Raw genomic sequence first — 15591 nt, 5'->3', positions numbered from 1 at the left:
TCAAAAATCTATTTGGTTTCCAGGTTGGTAACACATGATATTACTCTTCTGGCAATGTAAAACAAATCTATTTATGCCCACAAATTTTAAACTAGAGAGATGTTTAGCGTTTCAACAAAAGCCATTCTTATTATTTATATGTTCATTTATTCTCACCTGCAGTGCCCACATGGTCCTCCCCAAATACTGTAAACCACACGGGCATTGCAGGAGATGCACTACATTTCTGGTGGAACACATAACAAGTTCTTATCAGTAACCCTAGATGTATATTTCCCAGTTTACATACTTGACATCTACAACAAGGGGAAAGAACCTTTTAGACCACCAAACGTGCTCATCTGTTTAGGATGTTCATCTACATTAGGAACTATGTAATTCCCAATCAAAAATCAGAACAGGTTGTAATGGCAGAAATTTTTATTGGGTGGAGAATTCTACAAAAGACATTGTAAGACTATTTCTATACCTAATTTTCACATTGCAGTAAAGTTTATCTCCAGTGTTTTTAAGTTTGATTTCTTAGTCGGACATTTGTAAACATGTGTTTTCCTGGGTGCAGATGGGCCGTGTCCTCCGTCATGACGCGTCAGAATCAGATCCCTACGGAGGATGGTTCACGGGTGACTCTGGCATTAATTCCGCTCTGGGACATGTGTAACCACACCAATGGCCTGGTAAGTGATACTTTGTTCTGTGTTGGTAAGGGCTGGTAGAAATATGTATGAATATGTACATCGTATCATAGGGCATACATCTGTTAATTATACACATCCTCTGCTTTTAGAGAATACATAGGGGGGGGGGGGGTTATAATTAAGAGATTTTAAGTCTATAAATGTATAAAGCATGTGAAAAATGTAACTATTATGGGGCTATTACTTAGCTGCCAATTTAATACCTGGCCCTTTCATAAATAGGGGGTGCAGGTGACCTACTGTTCAAGCCTGAGCATCTCATCACCAGTCAACCCTGTACAAGCTCTGATACAATCTGACATGGAGCTTACCCAGGGTTAGGACACAGCCATTTACATAATATAAGTATTTGTGGGGGTGGGAAGCCTTAAAGGGGTTGTAAAGGTACATTTTTATTTCCGTTTAGTATGCCATGCAAACCACATAATGGGGTTGATTTACTAAAGGCAAATCTACTTTGCACCACAGGTGCACTTGGAAGTGCAGTCGCTGTAGATGTGAGGGAAAGATCTGAAAGTTTTTTTTACTTTCCTTGCATGTCCCCCTTTAGATTTACAGCGACTGCACTTCCACATGCACTTGTAGTGCAAAGTGGATTTATCTTTAGTAAATCAACACCAACGCCTCCATAGTGTAAAAAAGCTTAAATGTTTATTAAAATAAAAATTAGCACACTTACATTTGGACAGCGTTGAAAAGGCCTTTAAAGCAGTTGTATACCCAAAAATAATAATTAAAAAAAAAACTGCAAGGCAAAGGCATAATGAGCTAGTATGATACTAGCTCATTATCAATTACTTACCTTAGATCAAAGAACCCACACCGACCCTCGTTCCTCTCCTCCGCGGCCGCCATGATACCCGGAGTGACTTCCCGGTATCGCCGCTCCGGCGCTGTGACTGGCCGAGGTGGCGCTGATGTCGCGGGGAACCGGTACGATCTCCGCGCATGCTCGCCTTTCCGGCAGGCGCCCATTCATGTACCGGCGCGCTCAGTGCTCCTGCGTCGTTGTCTACTGCGTGCATGCGCCGTAGACATCGGTGCCCGATTTTTCTGCAAATATCTCCTTAACCATGTAGGTTAAGGAGATATTGCAAGCACCTACAGGTAAGCCTTAATGTAGGTGCAAGTACTATATGAGGGTATACAACCGCTTTAAGCCTGTTGTGCTGGCCGGACACAAACGGATAAACCCGTCCTTCTGGATACACGAATGGGATGGGTGATGATGTCAGCGCGCCGCCCCACTCCGCCCTGTACATTGATCACCCAGAGGGGAAAGTTTTTCTTTTTGTATTTTTTTCTTTCAACAAAAGTGGAGTTACTCTTTTAAATAGCTTTCTGGGTCCAATTAGAGAAAGTATGGAGCCCTCATCTAAGCTCAAGTGAAACTTGATACAGGCAACGGTTCCAGTTTACTTACATCCACCACACCAGTGTTCAAATCAATCATCAAACAGATTCTCGCATTATAAAGCCTACCGTTTGTTTCCAAGACACACTTTTTCTGTGCAGATGTATATTAGTGCTGACCTTTGACTCACTGATGGGTAGGAAGTCTTCCTTTTATTGAGGTCAATACAGCTGTACTTTTCCAGAAGTCAGGAGCTTCCACAGTGAGATACTTTGTGCAACTTATGTGAAATGTAGATTTGAATTGTGCATTTTGTTTATTGTGTTTTTACTTTTAGACCCTTTGTGTCCCATAATTGCACAAAACATGCTTGCTTTTTTAGGGTTAGGATAAAGGTTAGTGATTGGTTGCAGGTCAAGAAAATTGTTTTCAAACTTTTTTGAATTTAACAACATGTTTGTTTGTTTTCTGATGCCAAAAAGCAATGGAACCAGACAGAAGGAAATTTGCGATGGCACAAAAGGTCTTTTTGTTATGACAGGTCCCCTTTAATGTGAAATCTCTTTAGTGCACTTTGCAGTACCTCGTGAAATAAACCCCATCTTGCGCCCATCCTCCTATTGGCACCTTCAGCAGAACGGCTGCAGCAAGCAGGTGTTAAATGAGAACCCAGTTTTGCTTCTCTTAATACGGCGTGTTTGTGATCCCCAGTAGGTTTCATAAAATATTCAGCTCCAAACCTGTCACGTCAGGTGGAACAGAGTCGCACGTTGAATGATTTTCATTAATGTTTCATGCCGTCTAAAGAGACAATCTCCCTGCAGGTAAAATAGTATCTAATGAGTTGAAATCTTTATTCATTACTTTTTTCCCCCTCTTGCTTAGATAACTACCGGTTATAATTTAGAGGATGACCGATGCGAGTGCGTGGCGTTGCAGGAGTTTAAAGCCGGAGAACAGGTAAGATGTGGCAGAGAGGACCATTTGTGAATTAAGAACCATATTGTGAGTTTGTAGCCGGAGGGCAATTGAGGGATGTCTACAGAGAGCCTGAATAATTACTATTGCGACTTCTTATAGAGCCTGAGAATATTCACATACATCTGTTTATAAATAACCTGATCGAAAATTCCCCTTTATGTGTAAGCAGAAGGAATCTGCCCACGTTATCTGATTTAGTACGCCAATTATTCTTAAAAGGCAACGCTATCTGCCGCACCAATACATTGCCGTACATTTAAACTAGATCTAAGACCAAACCGGATGATATGGAGTTTAAGGTACTATGTAGCATAAACAATTGCCTTTTTCTTTTTTCTTTTTTTTTTCTTAATATTTTTTGCGTATTTTTGCATCTTAGTCATGCTGATTTCCAACAGCCTCTTTTAGCCACTTCTAAATGCACTTGTTCGGGTGTCGGCTGCAAATCATTGTCTGGACCAGATTACTGATGGTGATAACAGTGCATCATGTCTACGCAATAGGCATTAAGCATGAACGCTTGTATTTTTTATTTTTTTTTGTGTGTGCGTATGTGACAAGGTGACAACACGTGAGCACAACTGGGAGACTGTTATCACCCCATAGTGGGAATGTCTAAATAAAGTCTTTAACCACTTAACCCCCGGACCATATTGCTGCCCAAAGACCAGAGCACTTTTTGCGATTCGGGACTGCGTCGCTTTAACTGACAATTGCGCGGTCGTGCGACGTGGCTCCCAAGCGAAATTGGCGTCCTTTTTTTTCCGACAAATAGAGCTTTCTTTTGGTGGTATTTGATCACCTCTGCGGTTTTTATTTTTTGCGCTATAAACAAAAATAGAGCGACAATTTTGAAAAAAATTCAATATTTTTTTACTTTTTGCTATAATAAATATCCCCCAAAAATAAATAAAAAAAAAACATTTTTTTTCCCTCAGTTTAGGACGATACGTATTCTACATATTTTTCGTAAAAAAATTGCAATAAGCGTTTATTGATTGGTTTGCGCAAAAGTTATAGTGTTTACAAAATAGGGGGTATTTTTATGGCATTTTTAGTAATATTTTTTTTTTACTAGTAATGGCGGCGATCAGCGTTTTTTTTTTTTTTCGGTACTGCGACATTATGGCGGACACTTCGGACACTTTTGACACATTTTTGGGACCATTGCCGTTTTTATAGCGATCAGTGCTATAAAAATGCATTGGATTACTATAAAAATGCCACTGGCAGTGAAGGGGTTAACACTAGGGGGCGGGGGAAGGGGTTAAGTATGCCTGGGTGTGTTCTTACTGGGGGGGGGGGGGGGGTGGCCTCACTAGGGGAAACACTGATCTTCTGTTCATATGTTGTATGAACAGAAGATCAGCATTCCTACCGCAGAGAGCCGACGTAGAATGACGGCGGCTGGTCGGCAAGTAGTTAAAAGACAAGGTAGCAAGGTATTCTTTAAATGAAAGATGCAGATTTAAAAAAGAACAAAAAAATACTTTTGAGATTAAAATAATTTGTTATAGTTTGTGATATTTTAGAGATTGGGAGTATCCAACCAAACCAAAATGTGAAAAAAGGGGGCTCTCGTCCTTCTACTTTGTCCTAACCTATCACATTATAAAGGTGTTTGACTTGAGTTTAAATTTAAGGTCAGTTGGTGAAGTGTTGCAGTATATCCTGCAGTGCAATGAATAGAGTAACTACATATTATTTGTGTGTCAAACAAAGGAATGGGGATGTTTAAATTACATTATAAGACATTGGGCAAACTGAAGGGTACACGCAACAAACCAGAGTTTGTTAAAGTGATATTGAAGCCTTGTTTGTTATTTAAAAAAAAAAAAAAAAATGTTATACTTACCTGCTCTGTGCAGTGGTTTTGCACAGAGCAGCCCGGATCCTCCTCCACTCGAGTTCCAAGCCGGCGCTCCTGGCTCCTGCTGGGTGCCCCCACAGCACCCATGCAGGTGTGTTCCCAGCCCACCGCTCTGTATGTCCATTCGCAAAAGGAGCCGCTGCTCAGTCCCACCCCCTTTGTCTCCTGATTGGCTCACTGGCTGGAAGAAGTACAGGTCACCAGCAACGTAGAGCTCCTGTGGGACAGTCGTCTTATACGGTTCTGCCAACAGCATGAGCAGTGCAGCCAGCCGTTTTGTGCAGCCAGAAATTGAGGAGTTCTCAAGTTGTTCAGTTCCCAGTTCATTGGGATATCCCATTCTTCTTACCCTTACCCAAGTTCCTTCTTTCCAAGAAAAGGATAAAAAGAAACCCCTAGCCTTGACCAGTCTTTGGAGCCAGTGGAAGAGTGATGAAAATGTGGTGTGCTTGGCTGTGTGCGCTCTGAGGGGAAAATAGGACCAAATTTACCAGTGACTCTTGCAGGAGTGCGCTACAGTAACATAAATGGTCAGCTGTGCTTTTAAAACTTTAGGCTCCATGCACACAGGACGCTCAAAAAAGTCGTTCTGAACGTCGGATTGCTGACAGAAAATTTTATTAGCGATTTGCATTGCCGTCAATGCACGTTTAGCGGCGCTAGCTTTCAGCCGCATTTCTCTGCCTCTATTCAAAATCAATGGTTCCCTATGGGATTCCATTGATTTGAATAGAAGACGCAGAAGTCGTCATGATCCGACTTGCGGTGCGACCTGTGTGCTGAGAATGAAGGGGAACCCCCGCCAAAAATTACAAAACAAATTGCCGTGGGGTCTCCCCCCTCGGACGATACCAGGCCCTTCAGTCTGGTATGGATTTTAAGGGGAACCCCCTACGCCGAGAAAACGCTGTGGGGGTTCCCCCAAAATCCATTCCAGACCCTTATCTGAGCACGCAGCCCGGCCAGTCAGGAAAGGGGGTGGGTACGAGCGAGCGTACACCGTATCCCTACCCATTCACCTGGGGAAAAAAAGTGTCAAAAATAAAACGCACTACACAGGTTTTTAAAGTAATTTATTAGGCAGCTTCGGGGGACTCTTCCGACTTCTCCACGCTCTCCAGCCTCTTCTCCTACTGTCTGGTTCTTCTCCCGCTGTCCGGTGTCTTCTGCTGGGCAACTCTGCTATCTTCTGCTCTTTTGCTAGCGGTTTCCCAATCTTCTCCGTCGTCTTCATCCCTCTTCTCTTCTTCCGATGTTGGCGTGATGCCCTCCCCCGCTGTAATGCCATGTGTGTGGTGCGCAACGACTTATATTGGCATGGGGCGTGGTCACCGGATGATGTCATCAGCCCCTTATGACATCACCACCCGGGGCTATTTTTTTTTTTTTGGCGGGGTTCCCCTTCATGCTCAGTACACAAGTCGCATCATGATATCTGACTTGCGTTGCGACTTCTATTTAAATCGATGGAATCCCACGGGGAACCATTGATTTTGAATAGCGGCAGAGAAACGCTTAACGCTCTTTTTACAGCGTTAACCTTCGTTTAACACCTTTTACCGCTATCTGGCGTTTTCAGGACTGCTCTTGAACGCAATTTTATGGCATTCAGAAAACAGCCCATAAACGCCACTGCTGATGTCCAAAAACGTCCAAGTGTGCATGGACACATAGGATAACATAGAGTGGCATTTATGGGCTTTTAAAAAGAAGAAAAAAAAACGCCCAAACTACAAAAAACTGCCATTTATGAGCTCCAGTGTGCATGGAACCTTATAATGGCTGACTGGTTAACGTTATCCCGCTATCGTGACCTAACCTCAAAGCTAATGCCTAACGGTGAATTAATCCCTACAGTGCACGCCTGCCTTATCTAGTGCCTGAAGCTTTGGTATTGAATCCTAATAGTCTCTTATGAAGCTAAATGCTGAGATTTTTACATGAAAAACTGAAGAGTCCCACTTGTACAGACTGGCCTCTTTAACCACTTCCAAACCGCTGTACGACTATATACGGCCTCACTTTAAAGATGAATATCTCGGTAACGGCAGCAGCTGCTGCCACAACCGAGGTATCCATCTTTAGTGTGAGCGGTTCTGTTAACGATAACGGTGGTCTCCCGCGCCCTCCGCCGCTTACCGGAGCCGTCGGTAGCGGCGGAGGAGATCGGATGTGCTCGGCTGCTGACTGGGGAAGCGAGTGAGGGAAAAATCGCCCCCACCCGTCCCCATAGCTCTGCGGAAAAAAACGTCAGTCCCGCCCAGCGTCTTAAAGAAACATTTTTTTTTTTTGTCATTTGAAAAAATTACAGTTTCAATTATTTTTTTTGCATTTTAGTCTAAATATGAGATGTGAGGTCTTTTTGACCCCAGATCTCATATTTAAGAGGAGCTGTCATGCTTTTTTCTATTACAAGGGATGTTTACATTCCTTGTAATAGGAATAAAAGTGATCATTTTTTTTTTTTCCAGTGTAAAAAATAATAAAATAAAAATAAGAAAAAAAAATTTTTTAAAGCGCCCCGTCCCGACGAGCTCGCACGCAGAAGCGAACGCATACGTGAGTAGCGCCTGCATATGAAAACGGTGTTCAAACCACACAAGTGAGGTATCGCCGCGATCGTCAGAGCGAGAGCAATAATTATAGCCATAGACCTCCTCTGTAACTCAAAAAATGCAACCTATAGAATTTTTTAAACGTCGCCTATCGAGATTTTTAAGAGTAAAAGTTTGACGCCATGCCACGAGCGGGCGCAATTTGTAAGAGTGTCATGTTGGGTATCATTTTACTCGGCGTAACATTATCTTTCACAATATATAAAAAAATTGGGCCAAATTTATTGCTGTCTTATTTTTTAATTCAAAAAAGTGAATTTTTTCCAAAAAAAGTGTGTTTGTAGGACCGCTGCGCAAATACGGTGTGACAAAAAGTATTGCAATGATCGCCATTTTATTCTCTAGGGTATTAGAAAAAAAATATATAATGTTTGTGGGTTTTAAGTAATTTTCTAGCAAAAAAAACTGTTTTAGTCTTGTAAACACCGAATCTGAAAAACACCCAAAGTAGAGAAGTGGTTAATATCCTGTCCACCACACTGCTCGGGCCTCCCCATACACGTCATTGGCGTAGTCTGCTTGTCTAAGCCTGCCAGCATCACATAAGAAACCTTTTATGGATTGAATCGCCGTCTCGCACATAAACCACACAATCACTTTTACGGGGTGGGAGAAGGATAATAATAATTTTGCTATCGTAGTTGGATAAACAGAGCAGTGGGTATCTCTTGTCCAAATGCAGAAAATATATTTTGTTAGGCTTTCCCCTTTCTTTGTGATTCATTCTTTCTTATCTCGCCTTTTCTCTCCTGTCCAAACGCAGATTTACATTTTTTACGGCACTCGGTCAAACGCAGAGTTTGTCATCCATAACGGATTCTTCTTTGAAAACAACGCTCATGACCGGGTGAAGATAAAGCTGGGCGTCAGTAAGAGCGACAGGCTGTATGCCATGAAGGCCGAGGTCCTAGCACGGGCCGGCATCCCGACGTAAGTAGCATTTCTCTGCCTTTTCTTGGTACATCTGTTCTTGTGTAACCATTGCCGTTCAGCAAACCTTGCTGTAGTGTTGTATTTAATGGTGTGACGCGGCCAGGGTGAGTCCTGTAAGTTATGTTGAGAAGTTTGTGTGAGGTGACACTGTAGTCTTCCTTCACCTCATGGCCCCTCAGTTGGCTCCTGTTGGTATAGAGACTAGACACTATGGAGGTCATCAGCCTGGTCCAATCATCAAGCTGGCATTTTGTTTTGACCTGGTGTTCTGATTATCCTGTCAGATGCTGATCATCATCTGTCTTTTTACAGGTCCAGTGTGTTTGCTCTGCATGTCACAGAGTCTCCGATATCTGCTCAGCTGCTGGCCTTTCTGAGAGTCTTCTGCATGAGTGAAGGTGAGATATCTGAACTGCCTGCTATGGCCGGATGCAGTTAACTATAGCAATATGACCAGTCGTAATTCTATTTCATTTAGCTATCCTGATAAAAGCAAATATCCTGCCTTTGAGTATCCCCTGCAATTGGGCTGCCCTTAACACAACTTGAGGGGGATAACAAGCACATCTGTTAAGCAGCCCATAAATTGCGATTTTAATGGTGGAAGGAAAGAAAATTGCTTGATTCACCCATCAACACAGTCAGTCAGTGTCTCTCATGCTGTGCCATTTAGGGCCGAAACAACTAATCGATTAGTCGATTAATATGAAATTAATCGATACTATTTTCATAATCGATTAATCGAGCAGTAACCTAATGGGTTAAAAAAAAAAAGAAAATTAGCCCTTTATAGTACAAAAACAGCAAATAATTACTACTGTTATATTAATACGAAAAATCTTTGAAATATTAAAGCGGAGGTTCACCCAAAAAACAAGTATATAACATTACATTCAGTATACCTCAAACATGTACAGTATGCCGTTTTTTTTGGGGGGGGGGGGGGGGTGTACATACGGTATTATCGGTATTTTCCTCCCGGCTTCTGGGTACTCACTCCCGCGGGACTGGGCGTTCCTGTGCAGTGCCGCAATGTCATCTGGGACTTCGCCCATATGATTGACGTGCCTGAGAAAAACTCCCACCGGCGGAAAAGGCGCGTCATGACTTTCCGAAAATAGCCGAACTGCGAGCCGGCTCTATACGGCGCCTGAGCACCGACTAGGAGCCGTGTAGAACTGACTTACGCAGGCGCCGTATAGAGCCGGCTCGCAGTTCGGCTATTTTCGGAAAGTCATGACGCGCCTTATCCGCCGGTGGGAGTTTTTCTCAGGCACGTCAACCATATGGGCAAAGTCCTAGATGACATTGCGGCACTGCACAGGAACGCCCAGTCCCGCGGGAGTGAGTACCCGGAAGCCGGGAAGAAAATACCGATAGTACCGTATGTACACCCCCCACAAAAAAAGACGTCATACTGTACATGTTTGAGGTATACTGAATGTAATGTTATATACTTGTTTTTTGGGTGAACCCCCGCTTTAAGGAAAGAATGTTTGAAATTTTCACTTTCTTTTAACATTCAGTTTTAAAATGAGTGTAATTTCTGAACGAAAACCACATACACTGTCTGAAAATTCATTTGACCAAGAAGTTTCATTATTTCTAAACTTCCCTGTCACTGTGGTTGAAAACAATCGTCGATTTGACCCTACTGACGATTAGAAAATCGAACTAACGTTTTTTTTTTTTGTTTTTTTTTAAGGAAGATGTTGTATGGCCACACTTTTTTTTCTAAGGTTTATAACCGATTAAATCGATTAATCGAAACAATAATCGGCCAACGAATCGATTAATGAAAATAATCGTAAGTTGTAGCCCTAGTGCCATTGTGTTCCGCCGGAAGGGAGTCTTCTGAACTGGCAGAACACAGTGATTACTGCTAACGGCTTTAGCCGTATGTAAAAAATTTGACAAGCTGGTTTTTACCCAAGTCATTTCATGGCTCAACTTCAGTAAAATCACCCTACCCGTAGATGGAGCAAATCTCAGACGGTCCCTGCTGAACCGGTCAAGATTCTATCCAACAGTGGCTGGCTTTAGCCAGGGGAGTTTGTCACCTGGTAGGTTTCTAACTTGTTCCGTGTCTCCCTGTGAGTGGGGCTGATGCTGAAGGACCTAAAGTCCTGTGCATGCGCCATTGTTGGTTCAAGGGGAGGACCCCGATGCTTGGAGCCTTATGAAAATTAGCAATTTTTCTACCAGCCCATTTTTACATTGGACAAGACAAATTTTTGATTGGTTGGCTAACAGCTCTACATTATTCTTTGTGCGGTCCATAAATATGGTGCCATTTCTGTATTCGATTACCAAGCCATAAATTTGAGGCTACGCTAGAGCAGTGTTTCCCAACTCCAGTCCTCAAAGCACACCAACAGGTCATGTTTTCAGGCTTTCCATTATTTTGCACAGGTGATTTGATCAGTTTCACTGCCTTAGTAATTACCACAGCCGTTTCATCTGAGGGAAATCCTGAAAACATGACCTGTTGGTGTGCCTTGAGGACTGGAGTTGGGAAACACTGCTCTAGAGATTTGGGTCAGTTTAAACCTCACATTTACTGAATAACACAAGTCAGGCGTTCTATTTCGTGGAGAACCGATCTGACCATAATCTGTCACTTTTGTCATTTATTTGGCTTTCATAAAAATGTCCATTATGACTTGGAACAGAACTTCAGCAGCTAAGTGATTTGTTTTATTCCAGGCTCATTCATGAGGGTTAGGCATTTCATGTGCATAACAAGTGGCAGATGCAAAACAATAGCAGCCTGCCATTTGTTCTGCTTTATTTATTTATTTTTTTATCTTTACTTACCCCAATTTAATGAGGAATCAGAATCCACTTTGCATAGTTCTGGTTGCTGAAGTTGAAATTTGTTCTCTATTGGCTTTTCCACATCATAGCTCTTTGCACTGCCTTAATATTCTGAATTCTGTTTGCTTTGTGCTCAGTATTGCTGCTTTTTCATATCTGTAGCTATACTTTCCCCCCCTCTGAAAGGCGATCCACAGTGGATTGCGCTTAAGAAGGCGTTTAAAGGTTATGTTCACCTTTTGAAAAAGGAAAAAAAAATGCACATCTTTTTTTCAGGTAAAAAATTTTTTAATTTTTTTTTTTATTGGGAGCCTGGGAAGCATTGCACCCACAATCAGGGCTCTTGCAGGCTCTGTGTGTAGACTGTTTGGCCGTATTGGCCAAGCAGTTACACACTAGCAGGAAGCTCAACAGCACCATTTTAGTTTGTTGCAAACTACACGCCGCCAGCCTCAAAGGCTGCCAGACCTTGTAGTTTTCTATTCACAGATCTCTGTGACCGTGTGATAAGACTGGGTGGGAGCGGAGCCGTGCACAGCCGCATTCTTTCCAGATTGTGACAGAGAGCGGGAGGAAAAGATCCCTTGCCGCCTGCGGTAGTCGGGGAGGTGGGTTTGTTACATGGTACGCCCTGTATATGGGTGTGACATGTTGCAAAAGGTGAATTTATCTTTTAATCCTTAAGATGCAGATCCCACTGCGCCACAGTCACGGCACAATCCTGTTTGCAGCAGTAACTGAATGTAACATGCCGCTTCATTTTCACTGAAAAGGGAATCTTGATCCCAGCATAGCTAACATGCCGCTTCATTTTCACTGAAAAGTGAATCCTTGTGTTCCCAGCATAGGATAAATCCATTTATGCAAAATATTGATGGCAAGGAGTTTTTTTTTTCAGTCTTTGGAAATCCCACTACCAGGAATGCATGTTTCAAACAATTACATACCGTATTTATTGGGGTATAGCGTGCTCCTGCGTATAGCGCGCACCCCTAAAGTTGCCCCGAATTCCTGTGGAAAAAAGATTTTTTGTACTTACAGTTTTGGTGTCTTGCGCGGCGGCCTCGTCGGGTCCGGCGTCCGTCTGCGGCTTCGGGTGTCCTCTTCGTCGGGTCCGGTGTCCTTCTGCGGCGTCCTCCCCGCTCGTTTCCCGCACTGAGTTTGAATACTGCGCCGACATATACAGAGCGCAGTACACGTGTATTGTCGGGCAGGCTCGGCTACTCTCGCGCTGACGTCCTGTACGTCCAGGACGTCAGCGCGAGAGGAGCCGAGACTGCCCGACTGGGTATCGGCGTATATCGCGCACCCACGATTTTGCCCTGATTTTCAGGGCAAAAAAGTGGGCGGTATACGCCGATAAATACGGTAATTGACCAGATGTGTATTATTATTATTATTTTTATGCAAGATTTATATAGCTCCAACATTGGGGTATTGTACTATGATCTCCAGAATTGTTTGTTTTTGGAACATGTCCAGAAAGCATGGAGAAAGTCTTCTTCGGGGGTATCCACATTGTAAGCCTTGAATACAAGGACTTGGGCCCATTAGGCAGGTCTGGTGTGGAGTAATGTAAAGACTATGGTAGAATCTGAGCCTCATCTCTCGGTTATGGCCTTGACTGTTCTTCAGAAAGACTTGAGGAAAGTTTCTGTGGACAAGTAAAGGAATTTTGGTTCCATTTGTGTGGCTTCCTATAATCTAATTTTAGGCTTTTATCTACCTTCCAGAGGAGCTGAAGGAACACTTGATTGGAGAGCATGCAATCGATAAGATCTTCACTCTGGGGAATAGCGAGTTTCCGGTCAGTTGGGACAATGAGATCAAGCTGTGGACTTTCCTGGAGGCGAGAGCTTCGCTGCTGCTGAAGACCTACAGAACCACCGTAGAGGTACTCTTTAGGACCTTGTGTGCTAGCTGCCATTTTGTTTGATTGCTATGGGCAACATGTGTATTTGTAACAGATATATTTTTTTAGTTTAAGGCAATTTCAAACAAGTTCAACCAAAAAGAGTCACATCCGTGCAGTCCACTATGTTTTCTTGAAGCTGTTAGTTTACAGCATGGGTCTTCAAACTACGGCCCTCCAGTTCAGAAACTACAATTCCCATCATGCCTAGTCATGTCTGTGAATGTCAGAGTTTTACAATGCCTCATGGGGTGTGTAGTTCCGCAACAGCTGGAGGGCTGTAGTTTGAGGATCCCTGGTTTACAGTAATGCACAAAACATGCATTGGTGCTATGTGGTGCCATTCATTCTGGACAGCACCTCAACGCACCTTGTTAACAGAGGTGTGATGCACTGCCAGAAATGGTACATGGACCATTTTTGGTTGTGCTGGTAGCTTATTCATTTCATTTGTTACAATGGAATGTAACTGTTTTTTGAAACCGTTAAATCGATGGGTTCAATTTTACTTTGAATCTCTGGCATGGATTTCTCCATACAAGTCCATGAAAAACTACTCGGTCCAAAGTATGTGGGCTTGGCTAGAAAAATAAATCCACCTGCAAGTTAAGGGCATAATGTGCTAGTATGCATCGCAATTGCGGGTGGAATCATCCTGCTTTAAGGTGAAAAAATGTCTGGCAGTGACTGGCCCCCCCGCACCCCCTCTGTTTTACTCACCTGAGCCCCTTCATTCACTCGGCGGAGACTCACTCTCCCTCTCTGCATGGTGTCTCACAGTGACTGGATAGATTGATAGCAGCGCAGCCATTGGCTCCCGCTGCTGTCAATCAAATCCAATGACGCGGGGCATTCATGTCTATGGATGCAAATGCTGAACTTGGTACCACGCCCGCAAGGTAATCCCTGAGAGAATGATTCTCCCAGGGGGTTATCCGATACAAGGAGGAGCCGTCGAGGGACCCCAGAAATCGAGGATTTGGGCCACTCTGAGCTGCACAGAGTGGAGGTAAGTATGACCTGTTTGTTATTTAAAAAAAAAAAAGCATGAAGCCTTACAATCACTTTAAGGCTGCTTTTATTGGCCCATGACAATCCAATGCTTTTGATTATTTTGCACAATTTCTTACATTTTTTTTTATTTTTTTTTCTACTCCTTTAGGAGGATAAACACCTTTTAGAGCATGGCAACCTATCGCCTCACTCAGCAATGGCTATCAAGCTGCGTCTGGTGGAGAAGGAGATCTTGGAGAAAGCAGTAAAAAGCACTTCTGACAACCGCAAGCTGTACAGCAAACGATTAGAGGATGGCGACCCCCTCCCAAAATACGAAGAAAGCAACATTGCCTTTTTGGAGAACTCTTCATCGGACTCCAAACTTCCCCTGGTGCTAAGGAACCTTGACGAAGAAGACATGGATCCGGCTGAGCTCAAAATCCAGGAGGCCCTCACAATCTCCGAATTCTCCGAAAATGGCTACGTCAACAGAAAAGACTCTCTACTCAATGGGACCAAGTCTGAAAGCTCTACCGTCCTCCCAGGGGAGGAAGCAACCAAAGACGCCAAAGAGATTTCTGCGGAGCGCACCGATGAGTCTAAAGTGCAATTGTGAACTATTTTTGACTTTGAGATTTAGAAAGAAATACAGAGTTTTTTTTCTCGAAACAGTGCAGTTTCATTGCTGTGTTCACTTGTTAAGTTTTTGGCAGATAAAGATGTTGCTGCTTTGTTTTTGTTTTTTATGTTGACCTTAAAAGAAGTGCGTGGAGGAAAGGAAACGTTTTTGCGTTGTGCCTGGCCACCAGTGAGGTTTCAGCTGTCATTCTGCCAGCTGGGACTTGTTCCGCTGCTGTGGGGCAATGCAGGCACTTTTCTTTCCTCCATTTTGGGTACCTGTCTAAAGGAATAATGCAGGATTAGGCAACAATTAGCATGTCCATGGATTTGATCTATCAAGCCATCTTACGCTTTTTGCAAGCACTGTGGGGAAAAAAATGCTGATAACACATTATAGTTGGATGCCTGGACCTGCAAGAAGTTGCCTGAAGGAGATTTACACTTTTAAAAAATATCATTTACTTGACCTTTATTTTTTTTTTTTTAAGAGACTGTTAGTTTTGCCATTTTTATGACATGTTTACCATTAGTTTAAAGAATATTAAGGTTTGCCAATGCAGAGATGAAAAGCATCCCTCTCTAGTTCAACAATATCCACCTGCAGGTACGACCTGGTATAGCGATTTTTCCAATGGAGCCCCATGAGCAGCATTGGATATGTGTGACTGGCTGTAATGATACTGACACATGATTGCTGGTATTGTGGATTCGGAACATTTTGGATAGCTGAGTGTATGTATAAGCAAAGAATAGATCGTAGGGATCAGACAGATTAGTTTAACAACAGAAAGACT

At 43.0% G+C, this 15591-nt stretch overlaps 1 protein-coding gene across 2 annotated transcripts in view; it reads left to right on the top strand.

Moving 5' to 3' along the window:
* Positions 1-14908, top strand: part of SETD3 (SET domain containing 3, actin histidine methyltransferase) — an 81316-nt gene extending 66408 nt beyond the window's left edge. For both annotated transcript variants that reach the window (XM_040332605.1, XM_040332603.1), the window contains 6 exons: positions 563-677; positions 2938-3012; positions 8282-8448; positions 8764-8849; positions 13002-13162; positions 14343-14908. In XM_040332605.1, coding sequence (XP_040188539.1) covers positions 563-677; positions 2938-3012; positions 8282-8448; positions 8764-8849; positions 13002-13162; positions 14343-14792 — 1054 coding nt within the window. In that variant the 3' untranslated portion in view covers positions 14793-14908. The remainder of the gene's footprint in view (positions 1-562; positions 678-2937; positions 3013-8281; positions 8449-8763; positions 8850-13001; positions 13163-14342) is intronic.
* The last annotated feature ends 683 nt before the right edge of the window (positions 14909-15591 follow it).

Source organism: Rana temporaria, chromosome 13 (genome assembly GCF_905171775.1).
Source record: "Rana temporaria chromosome 13, aRanTem1.1, whole genome shotgun sequence".
Lineage (NCBI taxonomy): Eukaryota > Metazoa > Chordata > Amphibia > Anura > Ranidae > Rana > Rana temporaria.
Note: the sequence above shows the minus strand (reverse complement) of the source record. Positions and strands in the feature narration are given on the sequence as shown.